This window comes from Thalia democratica, chromosome 6 (genome assembly GCF_965202585.1).
Source record: "Thalia democratica chromosome 6, ktThaDemo2.hap1.1, whole genome shotgun sequence".
Taxonomy (NCBI): Eukaryota; Metazoa; Chordata; class Thaliacea; order Salpida; family Salpidae; genus Thalia; species Thalia democratica.
In genome coordinates, this window is record NC_139170.1 from 60,801,380 (window position 1) to 60,829,033 (window position 27,654).

General features: G+C 26.0%; 1 protein-coding gene and 13 non-coding genes across 14 annotated transcripts; 7 read left to right on the forward strand and 7 right to left on the reverse strand.

The window, feature by feature from the left end:
* Positions 1-938: 938 nt before the first annotated feature.
* Positions 939-1,012, reverse strand: Trnai-aau (transfer RNA isoleucine (anticodon AAU)). The gene has a single exon. It is a non-coding gene; the product is annotated as a tRNA-Ile (tRNA).
* Positions 1,013-2,011: 999 nt separating this feature from the next.
* Positions 2,012-2,084, reverse strand: Trnar-ucu (transfer RNA arginine (anticodon UCU)). Its single transcript has one exon. It is a non-coding gene; the product is annotated as a tRNA-Arg (tRNA).
* Positions 2,085-6,833: 4,749 nt separating this feature from the next.
* On the forward strand, positions 6,834-6,949 carry Trnal-caa (transfer RNA leucine (anticodon CAA)). Its single transcript has 2 exons — positions 6,834-6,871; positions 6,904-6,949. It is a non-coding gene; the product is annotated as a tRNA-Leu (tRNA).
* A 625-nt stretch (positions 6,950-7,574) lies between these two features.
* Positions 7,575-9,097, forward strand: LOC145839282 (E3 ubiquitin-protein ligase CCNB1IP1-like). The gene is made up of 4 exons (XM_082946879.1): positions 7,575-7,684; positions 7,942-7,952; positions 8,575-8,771; positions 9,086-9,097. The coding sequence occupies exons 1-4, from the start codon at positions 7,575-7,577 to the stop codon at positions 9,095-9,097; spliced, it is 330 nt and encodes a 109-aa protein (XP_082803005.1).
* Positions 9,098-11,700: 2,603 nt separating this feature from the next.
* Trnar-ucg (transfer RNA arginine (anticodon UCG)) lies at positions 11,701-11,773 on the forward strand. Its single transcript has one exon. It is a non-coding gene; the product is annotated as a tRNA-Arg (tRNA).
* A 1,854-nt stretch (positions 11,774-13,627) lies between these two features.
* Positions 13,628-13,700, forward strand: Trnak-cuu (transfer RNA lysine (anticodon CUU)). The gene has a single exon. It is a non-coding gene; the product is annotated as a tRNA-Lys (tRNA).
* A 2,018-nt stretch (positions 13,701-15,718) lies between these two features.
* Trnar-ccu (transfer RNA arginine (anticodon CCU)) lies at positions 15,719-15,791 on the forward strand. Its single transcript has one exon. It is a non-coding gene; the product is annotated as a tRNA-Arg (tRNA).
* A 693-nt stretch (positions 15,792-16,484) lies between these two features.
* On the reverse strand, positions 16,485-16,557 carry Trnav-aac (transfer RNA valine (anticodon AAC)). Its single transcript has one exon. It is a non-coding gene; the product is annotated as a tRNA-Val (tRNA).
* A 958-nt stretch (positions 16,558-17,515) lies between these two features.
* On the forward strand, positions 17,516-17,588 carry Trnav-aac (transfer RNA valine (anticodon AAC)). Its single transcript has one exon. It is a non-coding gene; the product is annotated as a tRNA-Val (tRNA).
* Positions 17,589-18,296: 708 nt separating this feature from the next.
* Positions 18,297-18,369, reverse strand: Trnak-cuu (transfer RNA lysine (anticodon CUU)). Its single transcript has one exon. It is a non-coding gene; the product is annotated as a tRNA-Lys (tRNA).
* Positions 18,370-23,487: 5,118 nt separating this feature from the next.
* Positions 23,488-23,560, forward strand: Trnav-aac (transfer RNA valine (anticodon AAC)). The gene has a single exon. It is a non-coding gene; the product is annotated as a tRNA-Val (tRNA).
* A 297-nt stretch (positions 23,561-23,857) lies between these two features.
* Trnak-cuu (transfer RNA lysine (anticodon CUU)) lies at positions 23,858-23,930 on the reverse strand. The gene has a single exon. It is a non-coding gene; the product is annotated as a tRNA-Lys (tRNA).
* An 84-nt stretch (positions 23,931-24,014) lies between these two features.
* Trnap-ugg (transfer RNA proline (anticodon UGG)) lies at positions 24,015-24,086 on the reverse strand. Its single transcript has one exon. It is a non-coding gene; the product is annotated as a tRNA-Pro (tRNA).
* A 2,720-nt stretch (positions 24,087-26,806) lies between these two features.
* Positions 26,807-26,879, reverse strand: Trnar-ucg (transfer RNA arginine (anticodon UCG)). The gene has a single exon. It is a non-coding gene; the product is annotated as a tRNA-Arg (tRNA).
* Positions 26,880-27,654: the final 775 nt, after the last annotated feature.

The following is a 27,654-nucleotide window of genomic DNA, read 5'->3' on the forward strand; positions in this document are numbered from 1 at the left end:
AGTCTACAATTAAACATCAATAAAACAAAATAAATTATAAAAGTTCTAAAGTAATAAAATCACTTTTTAATAATTAAAACAAAATTGTGTTGCATCACAAAATAGTTTTGAAGCCTGTGAGAATCATAAATAAAACAACCCAGTCCTAAATATTGTTATTTGGCTATAATAAAAAGTATAATAATCGTTTTTAATTATGTTTCGTAGTCAAAAGCTTACAAAACTTGGAAAAAACAAATTTATATTGTTAATCAATTTTTTTGTGTGATAAATTACAAATGTCTAAACTCTTAGATCTGTAATTAAGAAAAATAATAGCTTACAGTTCTTTTGCTAATAAATGTATATGATTTTTGTTGTTAAACAATATTTGAAAACATTATTATAAAGTAAGTTATTTACATCATTTTTAAAGCTTAAATAATAAGTAGTTTTACAACTAGATCTTTAAACAACTTGAAACTCAAAATAACTAATTATATTTTTAGTTTCATTTGCATGATAAAATATTATTATAAAGTAGAAAAAGATTTGAGAATTTAAATCATATGTTATTTAATAAACTAAATAAAAATTTTGTTTTAATTTTATTAATTTATTAAGTTCATACTCTTGTTATCTTATATACTTTTAGATTGAATATTTTGGCTTTCATAAGACAAATGTTTTATTAAGTAAACAATAAAGGCTAGATGGTCAATAACTTGGTATACATATATAAACATGATAGTTTACACATCATAAAAATTTTTTAATTTCCAACTTCTATATATCTTTTTATGTTTTTTCAAAAATATACAGATCAATAGAAAAAAAAAACAATAATTAGGTTTAAAAGCTTTAAAAAGTATAATAAAACTCCCCGTCGGGGAATCGAACCCCGGTCGCCCGCGTGACAGGGGGGAATACTCACCACTATACTAACGAGGAAGGAGATATGGCCAGTACGGGGATCGAACCCGCGACATTCGCGTTATTAGCACGACGCTCTAACCAACTGAGCTAACCGGCCACACGTCTAAAGGCTAAACTTATGCTATATAAAGTTAATTGCTCCTTATTCGCACTGCCATTGTCAATAGCACTTAATATTAAGTACTTCATTGAAACTTTGCAAACTACACTTCTATGCAATGAGCAGTTTTTTTGGTTACAGTTTTAGCGATAAAAAATGGAATGAATAACTTTTTCATGTCCTCATTTTATGAACTCACACTTAACAGCTTAGATTATTTTAACGGAAATAATGTACTAAATGTAAATATATGTCTATCTTATTATTGAACAATTTATATAAAATCGGAAAGTTATACTTCAAAGTTTGCAATGTTTTATAATATTAAATTTTAGTCAATAAAAATAATAACTATGACAAAATAACTTTTTCAAATAGATAGTACATTTCACAGTTTAGTTTACTGGTAGTTTCAAAAAACTAATTTTAGTTTTACCTGATAATGCATATGCTTACCAGTTTTTATTTGCAAGTTTTTGTAACCTAAGTTTGTCGTTTTTAACTATTTAATTTTGTTTATATTTAAAAATAATTTATTTAACTAGATTTTAACTTTTATAAATTATTACATAATTTTAAACAATATTTTTTAAGTAAGTAGTCTAAAACTGTTTAGTACTTTTTACTAGTTTTAAATCTAGTTTGTTAATTATTGGTAAGCCTTATTGTCCATACTTTATTTTCGCTTTTTTTTCAGAATTTTAGACATTACTGAAAATATTTTACACGGTAATTTTTTATTTTAAATTGTATGTTTTTATCTCTTTGAATGTGAGTTAAAAAGTCTAATTGTTACACTTAAACAAAACTATACAAAAATCTTAGTTGTTATTCAAAAGAAGCTTTAAATAACTTTCATAATTTAAAGTAGTTGTTTTCGATTCGAAAACTTTACTTAAAGTAGGTAGTAATATTAAAACTTGATTGGTCAATACAAACCTTATTAGACTTTTAAGTACTAAAATTGATTATTAAAGGCAATATATAAAAGCGGCGCATCTCCGCCGGGACTCGAACCCGGAACCTCTGGATTAGAAGTCCAGCGCGCTATCCATTGCGCTACGGAGACACTTGCTAAGAAGCCAAATAGTAAATATTTATACCAAAAAAAGTAGAATAGTCTTTATTGCGGGTTAACGAGTTAGAACTGTTCAAAACTTTTGTGTTGTTTTTTTGATTAAAAAACCGTTTTAAAGATTTTAGTTTTTGTAAAACGTGCAGTTTTGATTACTTTTAAATGGTATTAGTCAAAAATATATCTTTATAAATTAACAAAATCTTTGATAAATTTAAATTTGTTTAATTGTTTGTCTTTTTTACTTGTTATAAAAATAAGCATCAATGTTTGATGTAAATTTTTGCTTAACTTGGTTTGAAAATTTTTCTGCTAAAGCGTTTTTAGCATCTAAAATTAAGTACTACTTTTAATTTAATAATTTTAGTTTAGTTTTTTTTTGCTTATCTTTTTTTTAAAACTGTAGTTTGGCTAATATTGAACCAATGTTGATAAGCTTTTAGATTTACTTTCATAAAACTAACCTCGACCCCTGATGTATAACAACAAAAGTTTAATTATAACATATGGCAACATTAGCTTAGTTGGGCGGAGAGGTAAACACACAAGCTCTCAATGAGCAAATGTAATGAAAAAACTTAATTGCTTAAAAAAATTAAAGATACAATTTAATAAACAATTGTGTTACATGTCCATTAAATTAATATAAACTCTTGACTAAAAATTATATTGGTTCTAATTTACATTTTAAGGTAAAACAAACATAAAAATTCTACTTAAATGTTGTGTAGCTTGGTGACCAAATGGTATATCTCAACACCAATCCCTTGACTATAGTTGTCAGTGACCACATTTTTGTACTTCTTCAATTGTTTATAAATAAAACTTTTAACAAATAAAGTTGTACTTACCTAATAATGTTAATTACTTATTATTACTAAACTTGTAATGCTAAATAATGCTACTGGAGTATTAAGTAAGTTGTTGACAACTTTTCAACTTTCTAGTATACTCACAATCTTTTTGTAGTAAATATCATGTATAAATTACTGAATAAATTGTTCCAAAATACAATAATTATTAAAGGATATATTTTGATTAGTGGTTAACATATTGATGACTACTTTTTCAATGAATAATAAAAAGGAACATATTAGCAAGTTGATCAAAGAATACCAAAAGTATTGTTTTTTAATGAATTATTATTATGAATAAAAATTCTGACTTAGCTGCAATAATGATTGATGCTTGCTTGGTTTTTGAAATAAATTATAAGGTAATAGCTTATCTTTATATGTTTTAACCTGAATGAAACTAAGCTGCATTTTAATTTATAACTTTGTTTGGGCACAGAAAATTTGAAGGTTGTCAAAGGCATAGGGGGGGGGGTCGGACATTTTTTTTACTAAAAATAACATTGGATCTTATATGAAAGCTTGAAGTAAAAATTGCAAGCCAGTTTTTATATAATTAGAAAATCTTATTTAACTTTTAAGATATTGTAATTTTTATAAAAATTTTCAGATACAAACTTATGGACCGCAAATTTTCAAGGTCAATTTTCTCAGAAATTAAAAAAACACTAATATCTATATTTTTGAGCTTAAGACCTCAAACTTTCAGGAAAATTTCCTTTTATAATTTAAAAGACTTTAAATGTTGGAATTTTAAAAATATTAAAAAATAAAAATTTTAGATCAAAAAAACAAAAAGAAATAGGTGGTTTGTTTTTAATAAAAGAAATATTTTAAAAAATTAAAAAAAATTTCTGCATTCAATCTATTGAAATTTAATAATACACTTTCTTTGAAATTTTGATAAAGATTGCTTAAAAAATGAAGGAGGAGATAGATTTTATTGGTTATTAACTATGAGATGTAGTCATGTATGTAAAAAGTTTCCAATACAAAGGTATGGATCAACTGTATTTTTTAAAATGCAATTTCCTTGAAAAAAAATTACCTTTTTGTTTTTCAACATAAACACCAAATGTTTAGACAATATTATTTTAAATGTTTGAAATATATGTAGTGTTACAATTTTTATGTATTTAGAAAAAATAAATAAAAGCAGAATTAAAGGTGGTGTAAAAAATTCCAATTTTTAGTTTGAAGGCATAGGGGGGTGGTAAAACACTTTTTTCACAATTTGATCTTATTTTATAAAGTTTTTGCTTAGCTACAAAATGCTTTTAACGTATTAAAAAAATTCAAAATTATTTTGAAGATATAGCAGTCAAAGTCAAAGGCAACAATAGGAATCTTATGGGAGATGCAAAACTTTCAAAAAAAAAAAACATGATAGATTATCATTATGATAAAATACTTTTTTTGCTTTCATAAGGTACTTATTGAACACTTTACAGGGTTTGTGCGCGTCAGGCTAAGTCCGGCTAAATCAGTTTTTTTTTTTTAAAGTTGAAAAACGTCAGGCTAAATCAGTTTTTTATTTAAAAATTTGAGAATCTCAGTTTTTCTCAGTTCAAATTCTTGAAAATTTTGATTAAAAAAATTGAGAAATCTTTTTAAGATCAAATTGAAATGTGAATTTATTTCTAAATAAAGATTTTGTTATTAAAGACAAAATTAGTCAGTATTTGTAATAATAAATGCTAAAAACCTAATGTTTAATCTCTAATTTTTTTTATAATCTTCATTATTTTGTTTTGAGTAGATTATATATGTCATAATTATGAAAATTAAAAAAAAAAACAGTTTAAACATTACAGTTTAGTTCAACAACTCAGTTGTTTGTTTAAATTTGTTTACATAAGCTGTGTTCTTCAGAGCTTAGTTGGTTGAACTATTTTAATTTCTAATTTAAACGCTTTATACCAAATACTTTTAGATTAAAACTCTTAGGAGTTTATTCATAGATTTACTGTTTGTTTTAAGTTATTAGAGGTATTCACAACACTAAAACTTAGCTTTAAGATATAAGTACTAAGTTTTGTGGGAGTACAAATTTTAGGTACAATTCATTTTTCACCTTTTGGTTGGTTGTCAATCACCTTTTTCACAATTTAGTCTTATTTTATTCAGTTGTAACTAAGCTATAAGTTGCTTTTTGCAGAATTTTAAAGCTGAAAATATTTTTGAGATATAGCTGGTTGAAGTCGGAGACTACAATAGTACTAATCAAGACCTCCCCAATACCCAAATTGACTTCTAAAGGGGATTTTCCTTACTTTGAAAAAATGTCAGGCTAAACTAGTCTCAGTCAGGCTAAATAAAAAAAAAAAATTGCGCACACACCCTGTCTTTAGCTTTGATTGCTTGTATCCAAATATTATGAATATTGTTAAGGGGTAAAAAGCTTTTGATAGCTAATATAGAAAATTACAATTTATGATCAACTTGCAGTAACCTCTATTAATCAAACAGAAAAATAAAAAAAGTAGATTTCCTATGATCTTAGTTGTTGAACTGGCAGGTAGATTAACACATGTTGTCACTTACATGCTTAACATTTAAAAAATATTTTTTTGTGCCGAGTGAGGCTAGTGTAAAAGTTGCAGTCAGTTAAATGGTTTTTCACTTATGAGCAAGTGATGTTAAGCTTGGAAAGGTGTAAAAAACATTTTTGGAAAAATTTCATAAAAAATATGTTCTAAACAAGTTTATAAAAGTATTGCAGTTTTTTACAAGATGACAAGTACACATATTTTTGTGCAAATTAAAAAAATTATAAGCTAATTAAAAAAAGGTGTAACATGTTAAATCAGAAACACATAAAAAATATAAACAAGCTTAAATTTATACATTCTCAACTTTAAAGTAAAGTGTACTATTTCATGTATCTTTTTGAACAATCTAAGGTAAATTTGTAAGCTTTGATAAGTAAATATAAATAAGTAAAGTAAATAAACATAGTAAATTAATTATGTTATGGAAACTCCTACAAATATAAAAACTTCAAATAGTTTTCAAAAGATCTGATAAGTAAGTTTAAGCATTTTAATGTGTTATATTAAATATTAAGTATCTAAAACCTAAGTAACATAATAGTATGTTAAATATATTACATTGATGTAAAAAGTCCTTTTAAAGTTAATTTTAACAACCTGTTCATAAAATAGTTACTTTTATACCTTCTTAGTCTTAAAAAAAGTTTTTGATATAAAAATTTTTGTGCATGAAAAAGATTTGAATAATTATTTTGTATGATTTTCATATTTAAAAGGCTTTTTATCTTCAAAATACAAAATTATCTATACATATTTTTTATTTTTAGACTTGACATATAAAATTTTCAAATAAAATGCAAAATTGTAAATTTTAATCATTAATTTAAATTATATAGTAAGTTATTGAAAAATTAGTGATATATTTTCTGTTGCACAATAATATTAAAATATTTACTGTCTATTTTTGTCATAACATGTCTTTTTGAAGTTATTGACTAAAATTACTTTCTTATGCAAATTGCATTTTGAAGTTAACAACTTTATAACCTTAATATTTAATTAGTTGTAAAGATGTATACTGTGCTTAATTTATTAATAACTAGTCATTTTTAAAATAAAATACAACATACATTTGAAGTGAAAGTTTTTTTAATTGTAATTCGAAGATAAGACTTTTAAACTATAGATTAGATTTATATCTCATAAGTTAAGTTTTTAATATTTGCAAACAAAATTAGTAACAACATAGCTTATCCCAGTAAAAGTACAACTGTTCAAACAAGTTTAAAGCATTCAATATAATTGTGTGAAGGCCAAAAGCAAGTTTATTTTAACATTAACTGTATGCTACCAATGCAGTATGCTTTATATATGCATACTATTTGGCTCTATCACAAGTCAGGATGGCCGAGCGGTCTAAGGCGCCAGACTCAAGCGTAATACTTCATTGCCATGCAATGCTGAGTGTTCTGGTCCACAATTGTGGGCGTGGGTTCGAATCCCACTTCTGACACATTTTTATGTACTTTTCTAGTGTTTTCGATAGTACCTTTAACAAGTTTAAACTTTAAAAATTTTATTTTGTACATTTAAAGTTGTTACTTTATTTTTATAAAAAAAGTTTATTATTATTTAAGCTTAAATTTATGAAGTGCATTGTTTTAAAACTAATTACAAGTTGAAATACCTAAAAAATATTAAAATACTTAATTTAACTGTAAACTTAACAGCTTTTAAGTTTTAAACATTCCAACATCTAATTAATAAATAATATATGTTAACTTTTTTAACCATAGATTAATGAAGTTATCATGTAAAATCAATTTGTTAAACAATTTTAATGACAAATATTTACAAATTTGCCAAGACTGCTTATTTTGTTTGTTTAAAATTGTACAAGTTTAGCTGTTGAAAATCAAATGCTTTCTTATAAATGGAAAAAAAAGTATTTATTAAATTAAAAAAATAGCAAAATTTAAATGTTTTTATACAAATAGTTAATATATATATATAAATAGTCAAAATACTCCAAATGTTGTTTAAATAAAAACTTCATTGTAAACCATCATTTTGTTAAGTGCAACAGTTAATATTTTGCCACTTCACAGAACTAGCAAATAAAAAATTAACTTTTAACAATGGACTGCGAACTGAAGTGTAATTTGAGAGAGTGTGGCAAGCCGCTGTCAAACGGTCACGCTTGGGTGACTTGCTGCTCACACATCTTCTGCAATGAGCACGGCAACAAGTTTTTAGGTGAGAAAATACAATTGCTACTATTTACTGCACATGTGTGCTTTGCAGCATGAGTTCAATTGCGCGTTTTCTGAATGTTTTTTAATTTGGTAGTATTTTTTGTTTAGGTTTTATTTTACAGTAGCTAGATTTTAAAAGCTTTGTGCTGTCCAATGTGTCTACTAGTTTTAAGGTGAGCTATTTTAAAGTTTGGTTTATTATTTAAATTTATCTAATGTTACTTCAAAGTCATTAGAATCTGTATTGTAGATTAAGAGTTGGTTTTTCATCAAAATGTTCTGTATAAAGGTTATTTCAAAAACCATTCTAACTTTTCCTTGGTGAAAAGCCTATCCTTTAAAGATAAGTATTACATAACATATTGAAAACCAATTCGTTTAAGGTACTTTTGGCTAAAGCATAACAGTAAAAAAAGATATGCAAAACGTTATTGTTTTGCATTTTTTTGAAGTACCTTAATTTTGTTTAGTTATATACCTGCCTTTATAGCTCTACAAATATTTGCCTAAATCTGATGTCTTTTGTTTTAAGAAGTATAATTTTATCACCAAGTAATTCAAATTTTTTATTTGTCTTTATTTCCACTTCCAAAATTTTAAACTAGCTTTGTAAGCTTTATTATACTTTATATATGCAAAAAAAGCTTATATTCATTGCAAGTTTGTTTTTGTTACATCTTATTTTAATTGTAATACTTTTATAATACACACATGTTGCTTTTTCTAGGCTGTTAGTGTTCAATTACTTATTTATTTGTTTAGTCACCAAATTTTTATGAATATTTCTTATAATTTCACTGTACAACAGCACATAATTGTAGTGTGTAGTTTTTCACTACATTTATAAAGTATTTAACATATTTAACTTTTTACAATCAAACAGTACAACAGCACAAGTGTCCAGTGTGTGGCCACGTAATGAAGGGGGAGGAATACGAGTTTGTCCGTGTCAACCTAAACCCAAGTGAAGGGTACAAGACCATGTCCCTGGTTGGCCACAAACCAGATGTCATCATGGACATTTGTACCAGAGCCATGAACTTTTGGATATTTCAAACCACCCAAGACTCACTGTATAAGGTTTGTTGTTTTTATTACATTTTCAATACAGCATGTTAGTTTTAACATTTTGAATAAGTATAAAATTTATTTGAATAAACCTAGTTTTAAAACTTATATTTTATTTGTTGTTTTATTTAATTTTTTATTTATGTAGTTATTCATAAAAGTTAAAATTTTTAAAATGAGTTATTAGTTTTTAATAATTTACAAAATGAAGTTTTAGCTAATTTTAGTCTCATGTATTGTATTTTAAATATTATAAAGATTAATTAGTATTTCAAATTTTTTATAACCATTGTAAATGTTTTACTGTTGAATAATTTTTATAATAGGTTGTACAGTAGAGGTACAAAATATTATACATTCTTAAAACTTAAATTTCAATAAGTTTTAAAAGTCTCCACAGCAGGCAAGTTAGTCCACACATGAAACTCCACAGCAGGCAAGTTAGTCCCCACATGAAACTCCACAGCAGGCAAGTTAGTCCCCACATGAAACTTCACAGCAGGCAAGTTAGTCCGCACATGAAACTCCACAGCAGGCAAGTGAGTCCTCACATGAAGCTTCACAGTAGGCAAGTTAGTCCGCACATGAAGCTCCACAGTAGGCAAGTTAGTCCGCACATGAAACTCCACAGCAGGCAAGTTAGTCCGCACATGAAACTCCACAGCAGGCAAGTGAGTCCGCACATGAAACTTCACAGCAGGCAAGTTAGTCCTCACATGAAACTCCACAGCAGGCAAGTTAGTCCTCACATGAAACTCCACAGCAGGCAAGTTAGTCCGCACATGAAACTTCACAGCAGGCAAGTTAGTCCGCACATGAAACTCCACAGCAGGCAAGTTAGTCCGCACATGAAACTCCACAGCAGGCAAGTTAGTCCGCACATGAAACTTCACAGCAGGCAAGTTAGTCCGCACATGAAACTCCACAGCAGGCAAGTTAGTCCGCACATGAAACTCCACAGAAGCAAGTGAGTCCACACATGAAACTCCACAGCAGGCAAGTTAGTCCGCACATGAAGCTTCACAGCAGGCACCAGCCACCTCATATTAGCAAGTTGCACAGTAGAACACCCAGTATCACCAACCACTTCAAGAACAGAAGATTCGCGTGTTCTTCTCAACAGGAACCTGCTTACAACATGCTAGGTATGATTTTGTTGTGTTTAGAAATATAAGTTTAATTAAATTGTCAAGAATATTAAATAGTTTTATTAAAACTTATAAATGTTTTTTATTACCGAATGTAATAATTAAATTGTTAATTGTTCTATCCGTAAGTTAGTAAATTAAACAATCGAAAACTGAAAATTTTATTTAACAAAAATCTTTTAATTAATTAAATTTGTGTTAGTTAGTAATAAAATTTTTCAAGTACTTGGTTTTATGTTCTTTACATATAAGTATTTTGAAGAAAATACTTTACCGTTGAGTTTATTTTGGTGCAGCATAAGATACTAGTTCATGAAAATTGTTCTGTGCTGTTATAAATTTATTTTAAAATTTTGTTATTGGACTCATGTTATTGTCAACATTACAAACATATAAATTCGACACTATAAGTTTATTCTATGTTTTGTGTTTCATGCTACTAAAATAGTTGTTTGAAACAGACTTATTTATAAGTAAATTAGAAATTTATTTTGTGATCTTTGTAGCTTGAAACACTGTATATAGTAATATATATGTATATATAAAAAACTAATAATGTCAATTTTGTTTTTACAGTTGTGTTTTTACTAAAGTGTGGCTCTTTAAGAAATAGTAACTCTTCTTTTATTTAAAGATATATAAAAATATAATAGTTGCAATTTAAGTAACTATAACTGCTAAGTTCAGATAAACTTGTCTGTTTCATTTTAAAAATAGTTTCTGGCTGTTTTGGTAAGAATTTTTCGTTTAAGTATATTTAAATAACCTCAGAATAGTTATAGTATACTTAAATTCTTCTAGTTATTTAATTTTTATGCTTGTATGTTAAAATTATTATTTTTATTAATTGCTATAAATGTTTTTGCTTACAACATAGTAGATTATTTCTTTTATATTGAAGTTTGATTGCCAAGACATTAATTTTATTAAGTGAAAATACATATTACTAAAAAAGCTATGTTTGACTTTATTTGAAAAGATTGAAATCGAACAATGATCCTTATACATAATTTTATTGTTGAATATATCTGATCATATCCATAGCATGTATAATTTTTCAACTTTTTGATATGTGTTAAGTTTATTATTGTGTTAACTTTTATCAATTTTGAATTGTAAAATAAGCTATAAAAAAATAAATATAAAATAAGTTTAAAAAGTTTTATGTAAAGTTTAAGCTTTTTAACATATGAAGCTATAATTAATTTTACAATAGAAGCAAATCTGAATAAGAAAATTGTATAAAGAAGTATAATAAATATTAAAAAAAAAAAAAATTATTCTACTAACTTATACTTTTTAAACATTAAAAAAAATTGCTTTTTACAAAGTTTATAATATCAGCTAATAAGTTTAATTTAAGTTAAACAGAATTAAAAAAAAGTAAGTTAATTAAAGACTGTATAGTAAAATTAAAGCTGTTAGTTTTATATTTGATAATAAGGTTTCCAAAAAAAAAAGTTCTATCAGAAGAGTATATTGAAAACATCAAGTTCGAAAAGTAACTTAAAGGTTATTTTTGTAGTAACAACTTTCAAAAATTAATTAATTGGTTATATTTTAAACACAATAATGCCTTAAATGACATTTAAATTAAAAACATTTAAGAAAGTATTTTATTTCTGCAACCACATAGAGAAATAGCAAACTTAGCATTGCTAGCAAGCTGTTTTAATAAGAGAGAAATTGAAAAAAAAATTTTTCTCACAGCAATTTGCTATGCAGAGCTTTAATTGAGAGTATTCAGCCAAACAAGCGCATTTATATACGCGTATGTTCATTTTCAATAGACCGGCCGTGTGGCCTAATGGATAAGGCACTCGACTTCGAATCGAGGGATTGCGGGTTCGAGTCCCGTCATGGTCGCTTTTTTCTTTTTATTTTTAATAAGGTACATAAATATCATAAAACAGTTTCACATGGTCATATTCTAAATACATGCACAAAGTGTTTAGATAGTTTAGTTTGTCAACATTAACTGAGGAGAGCATTATAGACTTATTTTTTCTTTAATTTGTATATCATATTTTTTCTAGTTTTTAATGTATTAACTTATATAAAATCTATTCAAAACATGTTTTGTTTATACTATGCTATGTTTGTAGTTTTAGTTGCTTTGATATTTTATAACTTATTTTTAATTAAAAAGTATACTTTACTTAATTCAACTTATTACAAATAACTTTTGATTACTTTTTGCTTGTTTTTCTTTGTATATAATTGATTGTAAAAGTGTTTATTAATTATTAGTTTAGTAATTTGCTAGTCATTAAATTGTAGTATACAAATGCTTTTATTCTAAATATCTTTTTTTGTGCCTGAAGACTTAGTGTTGAAATATTGTTGTAATGCAATTATATTGGCTGAACCTTATTATTGTTAGTGTGAAGTACTAAAAATAAATAATATTTTGTGTTAAAGTAGGTGGAACTAATAAAGTGATTATTTGTTTGTATATGTATTGCAAAATTTATAATCTATTATAGGTAGTTTTTAGTTTTAAAAGTAAGTGACATGGAAATTTTACAAGTAATTGTAAAAGTTGACAGTTTTTAACAGATAAATAACAAATCTTTAACCTGCTTAAATTTTTTTAAATCTAAATATGTATAAGGTTTTTTAGTTATGAATTTTGTCAGTTTAAAATTAAATTATAATGAACTTATACAGGAGCAAAACAACGTAAAGTACAATTTCATATATTTACAATTTCTTTTTTTGTTTTAACACACTTAAATATAATACAAAAGCTATAATGTTGAAGGATAATTTTAACTTTTTTATTATAGAACATAAATACAGAAAGTAAATTTAAAAACTAAATGTCCTTTGTAAATTGTATTTTAAACTTAAGTTTTTAAGTAAAAATACTAAAACTAAGCAGTTTGTGATTTTTTTACTTTTTTTTAATTAGAAAACTCTATCAACTTAATTTTAAAATTTTAACTGTATTTTATAAGTTTTTTTTTTGTAAAAAGTAAATTATTTCAATTTTTTTATATTGATAGTAAGGTTTTTTTTTATGCCAGAACATTTAATGATGCAAAATTATTTTAAGAAAAATCATTTAAAATTATATTCAATGCTTCTTTTCACTTCATTAAAACAGCTTTTTGTTTATTTGGTTCGGTTGAGCTTTTATATAATTAAAACATTCATTTAGTTGGCTGTAGCAGTAATGGCTGTAGCAGTAATGGACAACATAGCACTCCGAATAGAAAGAAAATTATTTACCCACAAGCAAATTTCGCCAGAAGCACAAATGGTTAGTTGAATAAGTTATTGAAAGTTTTAAACTAGTGCTGACATTTAAAATATTGTAGTATCAAATCAATTATTGCTCCAGAAATGATGTATACATAGTTTATAGCTAAAATAAATAAGTGTTAACAATGTAGTCAATAGCACACAAGCGCATTTCAAACTGATCAAGTAAAAACTTAAGTTTAAACCATAAATATAGCAATGTAATAAATAGCAGCTGAACATTGAGCTTATTACTGCATTGTTACGTCATAGACATCAGTTTTTGGGAAATATAATGTTGACTATTTGCAATCGTATAAGCTGCTCGTTGGTCTAGGGGTATGATTCTCGCTTTGGGTGCGAGAGGTCCCAGGTTCAAATCCCGGACGAGCCCGTTTTGTGTCTTTTAAAGCATTATTACGTCATAGCATCGTCTCAAAGGCTTTAAAAAGTCAACAAGTTCTTCTCTAACGTGCCCGGCTAGCTCAGTCGGTAGAGCGTTGGACTCTTAATCCAACGGTCGTGGGTTCGAGCCCCACGTTGGGCGCACTTTTTTTATTTTAAGTATCTGGAATAAGTTACTGTTTAATTTTGTCATAATTAAACTGGCAATTTGTTTTTAAGTAAACAATTACATATTTTAAAAAAGCTTTCTAAATTTCCAATACATTTAATTAAAATATTAATAAAAAAATTTACACTCTTAAAATACAATAACTTATTATGTATTGCATAGTCACTTAATTGTAGTTTGAAATATAATTTGTGAATTGAAATCTAATTTGTTTTTTTGGATGAAGATTAATTCTGCACTTAATATTTGTACTGTACTTATTTAATAACTACGTCATAGTGTTTTTTGTATAACTGTTGTATCATTGTTTAGCTATTTATTTCAAGCTGTACTAGCTGAAGATAAAACATTTAGCTTTATGAAACGTATGTTCTGTTTTTTTTTTTTAATATTTACATTTCTTAATAAGTTGTTTAAAATCCTTTCAATTGGGCTCTGTGGAAAGTGTTGAAGTTTATTTAACCACATTATTTTCTATATATATATATATACATTTTTAATATTTTTTTATATTGCTTTCTATTAAACACAAATATTGCCGATGAAAGCATGTAGTGCGCTGAAACACCTGTACAAGAAAACAAAAACATGTAAATTAGTGATAAAAAAAACAACGGATTAAAACAAACAACTTAATTAAGATTGACTTTTATACTATACAAATATCATAGTTGTAAGCATGATTACGTAGTGTATAAATATAAAAACCAAGTTTTTAGTTTAGTTGTTTGTTTTAATTCGTTGTTTTTTTTTAACAGGTATTACACAACATACTAAAATAAATAACAAGGTATTTCTACATTAGATTTACTAAGATAATCTTATTACTATGTGTTATTACCAAGTAGCTTAAGATTGCTTGATCATAAAAATTATTTTATAATTTTTTGCTAAGTAATCAATAAAGTTAAAAGTTCATGATTCAGAATTACTTCTTATAACGAATTTAAATAATTTACTGTAAAAAAGTGTTATTATTAGTATACTATATTGATAGTTTTAATAGTATTGAATAACTAATAGTTTCTTTAGGATAAACAAGTATTATTTAATAATAAAAGTTTTAAGTAAGAATTTAAAAATAATAAAGAAATAGTTATGAATGTTTCACAAAGTTCAGATTAAAAGCCACTTTATTTATTAAGTCAAGTTTACATTAATAAAAACAAATGTTAAGTATATAGCATAACTTTTTTATGACTATTACCAATTTGTTCAAATATTTCTAAATTTAAGTTTTAAATCATAGATAATTATTTTTGCTATATTTTCACGGGTTTAGTTTTTATTTGAGTATTTACACCAAACAATGTTTCAGTTGAATTACCAATTGTTGTTGAATTTAATAATTTACTAACTGTTTTTAATATTAAATAAAAGTTAATTAGAAACTGAACAAATCAGCGGTTAAACAAATTTAAGAAAAATAATCTTCAAAAAAAGTATACGGATCATATTATAAACAACTAATGCAATAAATATATAATTCTGTTTCCAAGCTTAGAACGTTCTAATCAGTTCAGCAATCCAATATTTATAAATTTTAGTTTTTTGTCTTGAGTTAAAAGTTTTTAAAGTCAATGTCGATTTTAGTAACAGATGGGCGTATTAGGTTAAATGCATCTTAATTTAAGTAATTTTAAACTTTTTTTAGTTTCAAGTACAGAATTTTTTTAGTAGTCTATTTTCTATCCGGAGTTATGTTAAGAAATATACAAATGTTAACTTTATAATTCAGGCATATGGTTAAAAGTGTATGCGTTACCTCGTGTTACACAAAACCAAAGTTTTTCTTAATATGTTTTATGACCTAGTTTAAAAAGTACAAATGTTTTTATCTTTACTTTTATTAATTACAATCAAAAGTTTCGTCAACAGTTAATGTTAATTTACTAATCCTTGACGAATCTTTTTTAACGTGAGTCAATGCATTATTACGTCATATCATCGTCACAAAGGTTTTATAAATCAACATAGCTCATTTCAGACGTGCCCTGCTAGCTCAGTCGGTAGAGCGTTGGACTCCTAATCCAACGGTCGTGGGTTCGAGCCCCACGTTGGGCGCACCCTTTTTATTTTAAGTACAACAAGAGCTAGTTAATTTTAATTATTTAAAGAAAAGTTTTTTATCTTAAATAAAAGTTATAACAATCTTACTTCCTACACATACGTAGTCAAAATTTTTACACTTGTATTCGTTTTTTTCTAACTATGTTTTAGTTATTAAGTGTTTTACATGATAAAGTTTGTGAAGGTTTTTATACTAACTTTGATTTTTAATTTATTGTTGTACTTACTAAAAAAACTATATTAAATTACAGTCATTATAATAAGGAAATACATTGCTCAATCAAGTTTTGTTATTAGAATGTTGCATTATATTTATTTAGTAAAAATTCTTCAGGTTTTTTTTTTGAAAATTAAGCTATCCACCTGCTTCTAAAATTTTTTAGGTAATCGATATTAAATAATGTTTATGCGTCCTAGTTGATAAGGATAGTTAAATCTGTTCAATTATTTAAACTTTTATTTGTTGTTACTTTGCAGGTCCTAATGTAGTTTAACATTACAATATATTTGATAAAAACTATTTTCAAAGTTGAATATTTGACACATAGATAGTCACTTAAAGTTTAAAGAGGGTCTCTATGGAGTTATGGAATAAATAATTATTAATTAAGTTATAAGAGTGGATGTCTAAAATTTGACCAAATTAAATTACCTCATTCTATTATCGATGGTTAACTTCAATAAAAATGTTTCCGCCCGGGCTCGAACCGGGGACCTTTCGCGTGTTAGGCGAACGTGATAACCGCTACACTACGGAAACTTGTGAGAGAAAGCTGTATATTGTGTTTATAAACTGATTAAGTGAGTTAGTTTGTGCTTAACTGCTTTTAAGTGAAGCTTACTTAGCATCTATCATGGTAAATTGTGTTTTGTTTGCATATCTGCAGAATAAAAATTAAGCATTAAAAAAACTAAGTGTTTTGAAGTGTTTATATATATATATATTAGAGTGCTTATACGGTGACCTTTGTGTTTACAGCTAAAAGTTTTTTTTACATTTGGCAATTATCACAAAAGCACCCTGTGCAAGGTTTTAACTAGTTAAAAAAAACTTCCATGTAAGCACTATTAGATTTTCTAAAAACTACGCCAATGCAATCTGTATGGGACCAAAAAGTACAGCCTTAAAGTTTTTAGCTGAAATTTTTTTCTGTGCAAATTATCAATAAAACACATTGTGCATGATTTAAGACAATTATTTTTTTCTATTAAAGCAGTTCTTGATTTTTTGAAAAAAAAACCTGAAATTTAAAACTTCCTCAAAAAATTACATAGAACCATGTTTTAATGATAATTGCCACTAGAAAAAGTTTCACTTAAAAACTTTAAGACCTTATTTTTTGGTCCCATACAGATTGCATTGGGGTAGTTTTTAGAAAATCTGATGGTGATAATATAGAAGTTTTTTTTTTATTGGCTAAAACTTTGCACAGGGTTCTTTTGTGATAATTGCCAAATGAAAAAAACTTTTAGTTGTAAACACAAAGGTCACCAAAGTATTTACAAGCACTCTAATACATGCATATATATATATATATATATATATATATATACTGCAAAACACTGAGTTTTTTTAATGCTAATTTTTATTCTGCAGATATGCAAACAAAACACAATTTACCATGATAGATGCTATGCAAGCTTCACATAAAAGCAGTTATGCACAAACTAACTCACTTAATCAGTTTATAAACACAATATACTGCATTTCACCACAAGTTTCCGTAGTGTAGCGGTTATCACGTTCGCCTAACACGCGAAAGGTCCCCGGTTCGAGCCCGGGCGGAAACATTTTTATTGAAGTTGGCCATCAATAATACATAAGGTAATTTTATTTGGCCAAATTTCAGACATCCACTCTTATAACTTAATTAATAATTATTTATAGATAATTATTTATTCCATAAATCCATAGAGACCCTGTTTAAACTTTAAGTGACTATCTATGTGTCAAATATTCAACTTTGAAAATAGTTTTTATCAAATATATTGTAATGTTAAACTACATTAGGACCTGCAAAGTAACAACAAATAAAAGTTTAAATAATTGAACAGATTTAACTATCCTTATCAACTAGGTGGCATAAACATTATTTACTATCGATTATCTAAAAAATTTTAGAAGCAGGTAGATAGCTTAATTTTCAAAAAAAAATACCTGAAGATTTTTTTACTAAATAAATATAATGCAACATACTAATAAGAAAACTTGATTGAGCAATGTATTTCCTTATTTATAACGACTGTAATTTAATATAGTTTTTTTTAGTAAGTACAACAATAAATTAAAAATCAAAGTTAGTATGAAAACCTTCACAAACTTTATCATGTAAAACACTTAATAACTAAAACATAGTTAAAAAAAAACGAATACAAGTGTAAAAATTTTGACTAAGTATGTGTAGGAAGTAAGATTGTTATAACTCTTATTTAAGAAAAAAACTTTTCTTTAAATAATTAAAATTAACTAGCTCTTGTTGTACTTAAAATAAAAAGGTGCGCCCAACGTGGGGCTCGAACCCACGACCGTTGGATTAAGAGTCCAACGCTCTACCGACTGAGCTAGCCGGGCACGTCGGAGATGAACTTGTTGAGTTTATAAAGCCTTTGTGACGACGGTATGACGTAATAATGATTTAACAGACACAAAAAAACGGGCTCGTACGAAATTAGAACCCGGAACCTCTCGCACCCAAAGCAAGAATCATACCCCTAGACCAACGAGCCGCTTGTAATAATGAGGTATGTTCGGTTTATAAACATATGTTGAGTTTATAAAGCCTTTGTGACGATGGTATGACGTAATAATGCATTGACTGACGTCAAAAAAGATACGTCAAGAATTAGTAACTTAACATTAACTGTTGACAAAACTTTTGATGGTAATTAATAAAAGTAAAGATAAAAACGTTTGTACTATTTAAATTAGGTCATAAAACATATTAAGAAAAAACTTTGGTTTTGTGTAACACGAGGTAACGCAAACACTTTGAACAATATGCCTGAATTATAAAGTTAAAATTTGTATATTTCTTAACATAACTCCGGATAGTAAATAGACTACTAATAAAATCTGTACTTGAAAATAAAAAAAGCTTAAAATTACTTAAATTAAGATGCATTTAACCTAATACGCCCTTCTGTTACTAAATTCGACATGACTTTAAAAACTTTTAACTCAAGACAAAAAAAATAAAATTTAAAAATAATGGATTGCTGAATTGATTACAGAGTTCTAAGCTTGGAAACATAACTATATATTTATTGCATTAGTTGTTTAAAATATGATCCGTATACTTTTTTTGAAGGTTAGTTTTCTGAAATTTGTTCAACCGCTGATTTGTTTAGTTTATAATTAACTTTTATTTAATATTAAAAACAGTTAGTAAATTATTGCATTCAACAACAATTGGTAAATTAACTGAAACATTGTTTGGTGTAAATAACTGATTACTCAAATAAAAACTAAATCCATGAAAGTATAGCAAAAATATTTATCTATGATTTAAAACTTAAATTTAGATACATTTGAATAAATTGGTAATAGTCATAAAAAAGTATGCCATCTACTTAACATTTTGTTTTTATTAATGCAATCTTGACTTAATAAATAAAGAGGTTTTTAAACTGAACTTTGTTAAATTTCAGAACTATTCATTCATAACTATTTTTTATTATTATTAAATTTTTACTTAGACTTATTATTATTAAAAATAATTAATTGTTTATTCCTAAATAAATTTTCAGTGAATTTTTATTCTTATAAATCAATACAATAAATATAGTATACTTATATTAACACTTTTTCACAGTAAATTATTTAAATTACTTATCAGAAGTAATTCTGAATCATGAACTTTTAACTTTATTGATTACTCAGCTATAAACAATAAAATAATCTTTATGGACAAGCAATCTTAAGCTATTTAGTAATAACACATAGTATTAAGATTACCTTTTAAAATCTAATATAGTTAGAACGGTAAAAAGCAACTTGAAGCTAAGTAAATACTCTATAAAATACGATTAACTTGTAAAAAACATGGCTGACCCCCCTATGACCTTAAAACAAAGAACTAAATTAAGAACTTGGTTTTTATATTTATATACTACTTAATTAATAAATTTTTACAAGAATGATATTTAAATAGTATAGAAATCATTCATAATAAGTAATTTAATTAATTTGTTGTGAACTAATCAGTAATACAGAATTTAATATACATAAATTTATTTAAAATCTAGCTTTTTATGTTGAATTATATTTTAATTGTTACTAAATTGAAATTTCTAAAACTTAAAATTTAAATATATATAAAGAAACTTTTAAAGTATAACTAATTCAAACTTCAAAAACAGTTTGGATATAGATAAAAGTTTGCATAAACATTTTAAAAACAAAGTATATTACAAATATTAAAAGTTCAAAATGGGCTTTAATCTTTTTTAAATCTAAGCTAAAAGAAATCGTTTTAATTTAGATCAATCGTCAATTTTGGCAAAAAATAAATCATTTAAATTTATCAAAAGTGCTACTTTAATATCTTAGATATTCAAATTAATTTAAGTTAAACTTTTTTAAAAGTTTGACAACTATACAACTAACATACACAAAAGATTATATTTAAACAAAAACTAATTTTACATACATTTGAAGTCTAAACTTATTTTAAACATATACAAACGACACTCAGTGCGAAATTCAGATAAATAATATATATTATTTTATATTTCACGGTATTTTCATCAGTGTACACACAGCAATAAATAAAGGATAAATTTAAATTATATAAAATCAGTAGTAATTATCATAAAGAAATATTAATTACATGTAAAGTTTATTTTAATACACAAAGCTAATCAAAATAGTAATTATTAGAGCTGATTAATTACAAACATATAAACACCAAAAGGAGCATTAAGTAAATAAAGCAACACTATAGTCAAAAATAAATTCATAAATGCTTACAAATTTTACCATACTAACTAATTCAAAACGTGTTGTATATGTGCTGATGGTTTAGTACAGTTTTCAAGCCAACTGACTTTATAAACTGAATAAATCAGTTTAATATAAGTCCTCGTTAGTATCGTGGTGAGTATTCCCCGACGGGGAAGTTTTTTGTATAAAATATTTAATTTTCTTTTTTACTTATCAATTTTTGAAATAACTATAATAAATGTAGTTCTGTAATAAAATACTATTATGCCTCTTTATAGTTACAAATTTTGCACGACAAAATTATTTACACTTTTTTAAAAACTAAACAACTTAACGTGCAGTTAAAGTCTATGTATAAATATAAACAGATTTTGTAAATATAATTTAGCATAAGGTACATAATATGGTTAAAAAAGCAATTATACTTCAAACTAATCACTGCTTTTTCAGCTTACCAAAGCAGTAACAATTGTATGAAAATTACAATATTTAACAAATAAGATTATTGTTATTGTGACATAATTTACTTAATTTACTGTAAAGTACAGGATATTTAAATATAATTATAAATGTACAAATTATCAAATTTAAACACTTTAATAAAAATAAACTCATTCTTGTATTAATAAACTGTCAAAACAAACAAAAAAATAATCATAACTTTAATAATTTTAAAAAATACTAATAGTTAATAATCAATATACATATAATAAATCCGAATTGTTTAAGTTTTTATTCTGTCAATTACATTTTTATTAAAAAAGTCTTTTTTGTCAAAACAATTTACATGTTTTCTATTTTAGCGCACTACATGCTTTCATCAGCAATACTTGTGTTCAATATAAAGCAATATAAAAAATATATAAACAACATGTATTTATATATATAGAAAATAATGTAATTAAATAAACTTCAACACTTTCCACAGAGCCCACTTGATGGGCTTTTAAATAATTTATTATGAAAAGCAATTTAAAAAAAAACATACGTTTCATAAAGCTAAATGCTTAAATCTTCAGCTAGTACGATTTGAAATAAATAGCACTTTGCTATACAATGATAAAAAAGTTATACAAAAAAACAAAAAGATTATGCATGGTTGCCACTGATCAAGCTGAGAAAAATTTCCTGACTTTTCCTGACTTTTTCCTGACTTTATAACAAAATTTTCCTGACTTTTCCAAAACAAACTCTTAAAACAATTTTTTTTTTTAAATACATAATCTAACACTTAAAACTATATAAAGCTTTCACTCCAATTTTAATACAGGTTAAAAACAACATTTTTTGCTGAATTCTATCATCAAACTTCCAGTACATCACTTAGACCATCTGTGTATGATTGATGTTTGTAATAAACAGCTCTATCAGCAAAATACTTGTATTATTACCTTATAAACACAGCTTGTTTGAAAAACGACACAACTTTTTAGCATTTCCTAGCATAAATGTATCTAGATAAACAAAGGACATATAAGGAACTTTTACAATTAAACCTTGAATTAATAACGAATTTTCACAACTAAAATCTAAAACAATAAAAATTTTTACAGTTGAAACCTTAAAACAATAAAGAACTTAATCAAATCCTGTTTTTTTAAATGTATGTACTTTGATAAAACACTTTGATTCTAAAATTATGCTAGATAAACTTTTGTGTATATACCACAGTTTCACTATGGAAGTGTCCTTGCTACAGATCATCAATACTAAAAAGCTTACAAAATCTGCTTGTTCAAGTAGGGTACTTGTTCAATATGTTAATAGAAAATTTTTGCAGTTTTATAAAGGATATTTTACTAATCTATACCAGATAAAGGCATTGGAAATAAAATTAAATATTTTTGTAATTTATAGGAAAATTTTGGAATTTTTTTCTGACTTTAAATGACTTTTAACTAATTTTTACCATTTGAAGGCTTTGGAAAACAAGGAACTTTGTAAATTTTAACTGACAAAATCTGACTTTTTTTTTTATTTTATCAAATTTCCTGACTTTTTTTCAAAACCCCCCATTTTTTCCTGACTTTTGTCATTTTTTTAAACTTTTCCTGATTTCCTGACTTTTCCTGACCGAGTGGCAACCCTGACTATGACGTATTTATTAAATATTGTACAGTACAAATATTCAGTACAAAAATTAATCTTTCAACCAAACAAAAATTAAAATTCACAAAACTACAATTACATGACTGTGAAGTATTTTACAATTTATTGTATTTCAATAGAAGCATTTTTATATGTCGACAAGACGATATAAATTCAGTCCTTTTATTTAAACAACCTTTATTTTTCAACGCATACACAACGGCCGTTGATTCTTTTAAACACAGCCTGCAAACAGGCTTATTACCACCTGCTATTGGCTTTTTATCACCTCAAAAGTTATTCTAAAATCAATGTTTTTGCGCTTTAGGTCACAAACATACTTTGAAAGCTCAGTCTCATTTTCATATAAATGATTAGCATATCGGAGTCTGAACTGAGTTGAGCCAATGTAGAACTTCTTTTCAAGGTCAGACTTAACTATTGCCTTGTAAATAATGTTCCCTAAACGGCAATTGCTTATTTTCAAATTTTACTTGCAGCCACCAGCGCAATTGTATTGATTCTGGATTAGCTTACTTATAAGATATATATACATATATATGTAAAAAAAAAAAGAAAATGTGAGCTCCATTTCAAAACAGTCAACTAGCTCACTCATTTATACAGTTTATAACCACAATATACAGCACCCTATCACAAGTTTCCGTAGTGTAGCGGTTATCACGTTCGCCTAACACGCGAAAGGTCCCCGGTTCGAGCCCGGGCGGAAACATTTTGGGTGTGCTTATTATCGTAAGTACGAAATGTTACAATAAAAATTATAAATAAGGTTTGTTGAGCACAAAGAAGTATTTATTTATATCAATCTGTACTAAAATTTTTCTTTACACCTCCAAAACTAAAACACGTATAAATAAAACTTTAGAGTGTTAATTTTTTATTAACATGTTAATTAATAGTATTGGAAATTTAAACGCTGTTTTGAAAATAGGTAACTGTATACTTAAAAACTAGTTGCTAAATTAAGTATGATAAACATCTTATTCCATATACAACTTAAAAGAGGATGCGCCCAACGTGGGGCTCGAACCCACGACCGTTGGATTAAGAGTCCAACGCTCTACCGACTGAGCTAGCCGGGCACGTTAGAAATAAACTTTTTGAGTTTATAAAGCCTTTGTGACGATGCTATGACGTAATAATGCATTGACTCACGTCAAAAAATCGGGCTCGTCCGGGATTTGAACCCGGGACCTCTCGCACCCAAAGCGAGAATCATACCCCTAGACCAACGAGCCGCTTGTTTAAGAGGATATATTCAACATTATATTTTTCAAAAACTGCTGTCTATGACGTAATAATCCAGTTGTAAGCTCAATGTTTAGCTGCTGGTTATTCGATTGCTATATTTATGGTTTAAACTTAAGCTTTTACTTGATCAGTTTGAAATGCGCTTGTGTGCTATTGACTACATTGTTAAGGCCATAGGGGGGGGTAGACCATGTTTTTTACAAGTTGATCTTATTTTATAGAGTTTTTACTAAGCTTCAAGATGCTTTTTACCGTTTTTAAAAATTCGAATTAGTTTTTGAGATATGACCAGCCAAAGTCGGGCCGCATAACAGGTTCCTTATGGGGAAGGAAAACTAAAACGGCGAAAAAAGACTAATTCATTCAAAATCTATCTCCTCCTTCATTTTTTAAGCAATCTTCTTCAAACTTTCACAGTCTATTCTTTATACAATAACAAAAAAACGTTATTTGTGACTTTAAAAAATTTCAAGTAAAAATACCTTTTTTTTGTAATTTTATGACAAAAATTAAAAAAAAAAGTGAATTTTCATCAAAAAAAATTTTTTTTTACAAAAAAAAGGTATTTTTACTTGAAATTTTTTAAAGTCACAAATAACGTTTTTTTGTTATTGTATAAAGAATAGACTGTGAAAGTTTGAAGAAGATTGCTTAAAAAATGAAGGAGGAGATAGATTTTGAATGAATTAGTCTTTTTTCGCCGTTTTAGTTTTCCTTCCCCATAAGGAACCTGTTATGCGGCCCGACTTTGGCCGGTCATATCTCAAAAACTAATTTGAATTTTTAAAAACGGTAAAAAGCATCTTGAAGCTTAGTAAAAACTCTATAAAATAAGATCAACTTGTAAAAAACATGGTCTACCCCCCCTATGGCCTTAACACTTATTTATTTTAGCTATAAACTATGTACATCATTTCTGAACAATAATTGATTTCATACTACAGTATTTTTAATATATTGTTTACAATTTTGTACTGGAAATTCAAGAGCAAAAACAAGCTTATTTCATGTATTTTAATAACCAATACTAGTTTAAAACTTTCAACAATTTAATCCACTAACCATTTGTGCTTCTGGCGAAATTTGCTTGTGGGTAAATAATTCTCTTTCTATTCGGAGTGCTATGTTGTCCATTACTGCTACAACCTAATAAAAAATACTTTGATTTAGTTAACAAATGTTTTAATTATATAACCGAACAAAAAAAACAAAAAGCATGTTTAATGAAGAAAAAACATTGAATTTAATTTAAAATGAGTTTTCATTAAATATTTTGCATCATTAAATGATCAAGCAAAAAAAAAAACCTTACCATCAATATAAAGAATTGAACGTATTTAATTTGTCAAAGAAAAGACTTATAAAATATAGTTAAAATTTTTTAAATAAGTTTATATAATTTTCATTTAAAGAAAGTTACAAACTGCAAGGTTCATGTATTTTTACTTAAAAACAATTTAAAAAGGACATATAATTTTTAAATTTACTTTCTGATACTTATGTCATATCATAAAAAATATTAAAATTGTTTATTTTATTATAATTCTTGTGTTATATTAAAGAGTATTAAAAAGAACAAATATAAACAAATTACGTAAATATATGAAATTGTACTTTATGTTGTATACTCAGGTTTTTGTTCATTGTAATTTAGTTTTAGACTGACAAAATTTATAACTAAAAAACCTGTTACATATTTAAATTAAAAAAAAAAATTAGCGATTTAAAGATTTGTTTTTTATTTATTAAAGAATGTCAACTCTTACAACTAGTACTTGTAAAATTTTTATGCATACTGCTTCTAATAACAAAAAACTAACTATAACAGATTATAAATTTTAAAATACATATACAAACAAATAATCATTTCACTTAGTTTTACCTACTTATGATTAAACACAAAAAATGTTATTTATTTTTAGTACTTCACACTGATAATAATAAGGTTCAGCCAAGATAATTGCATTACAACAATATTTCAACACTATAACAGATCTTCAGGCACAAATAAACACATTAAGAATAAAAGCATTATAATTCAATGACTAGCAAACTACTGTACTAATAAGTAATAAACGCTTTTACAATTAATCATATACAAAGACAAACAAGCAAAAAGTAATCAAAAGTTTTTTTATAATAAGTAGAACTAAGTAAAGTATACATTTGCATTACAACAGTATTTCAATTAGCAGATCTTCAGGCACAAGTAAACATATTTACAATAAAAGCATTTATATAACATAAATCAATGAATAGCAAACTACTATACTTATAAATTTTAAATATTTTTACAATAAATTATATACAACGACAAACAAGCAAAAAGTAATCAAAAGTTATTTGAATTAGTAGATTTAAGTAAAGTATACTTTTCAATTAAAAATAAATTATTTAAAATATATTCAATTAAAAAATATTATAAGCAACTAAAAATACAAACACAGCATAACAAAAACTAAAAATTTTCTGGACTTGGATAGATTTTATATAAATTACTACATTAAAAACTATCAGAAAACATTTATTTGGAGAAAATTATGATAAACAAATTAAAGGAAATATAAGTCCTATTTTTTACAAAAACAACTATTCAGCCTTTTCTATTTACTATCCCCAGTTAATGTTGAGAAACTAAACTATCTAATTATTTTAAATATGTATTTAGAATATGACCATGTGAAACTTTTTGAAAAAAACAAAAAGGCGACCATGACGGGACTCGAACCCGCAATCCCTCGATTCGAAGTCGAGTGCCTTATCCATTAGGCCACACGGCCGGTCTATTGAGAAGGGACATACGCATTTATAAATGCGCTTGTTTGGCTGAATACTCTCAAATAAAGCTCTGCATAGCAAATTTATGTGAGTAAAAGTTATTACTCACTTTTTTCAATTTCTCTCGTATTAAAGCGGCTTGCTAGCAATGCTAAGTTTGCTGTTTCTCTATGTAGTTGCAGAAACAAAATTTTATCTTAAATGATTTTAATTTAAATGTCATGTAAGGCATTATTGTGTTTAAATATGCCAATTTATTAATTTTTAAGGTGGAGATGTTATACTACAAAAATAACCTTTAAGTTACTTTTCGAACTTTTTTTTGGAACTCTTATTATCAAATATAAAATTAACAGATTTAATTTTACTATACAGTCTTTAACGAACTTACTTTTTTTTAATTCTGTTTAACTTAAATTAAACTTATAAGCTGATATTATAAACTTTGTAAAAAGCATTTTTTTAATGATAAGAAAGTATAAGTTAGTAGTTTAATTTTCATTTTTGTAAATACTTATTATACTTCTATATACAATTTTCTAATTCAAATTTGCTTCTATCGTAAAATTAATTATAGCTTCATATGTTAAAAACCTTTAACTTTACATAAAACTTTTTAAACTTATTTTATATTTATTTTTTGACAGCTTATTTTACAATTCAAAATTGATAAAAGTTAACATCAATAATAAACTTAACATATATCAAATTATTTTTTAAATTATACATGCTATGAATATGATCAGATATGTTCAACAATAAAATAAGTATAAAGAT

Bases quoted from the DNA above. Each gene is read 5' to 3' on its own strand.
- LOC145839282 (XM_082946879.1), top strand. From the start codon at position 7,575: ATGGACTGCGAACTGAAGTGTAATTTGAGAGAGTGTGGCAAGCCGCTG.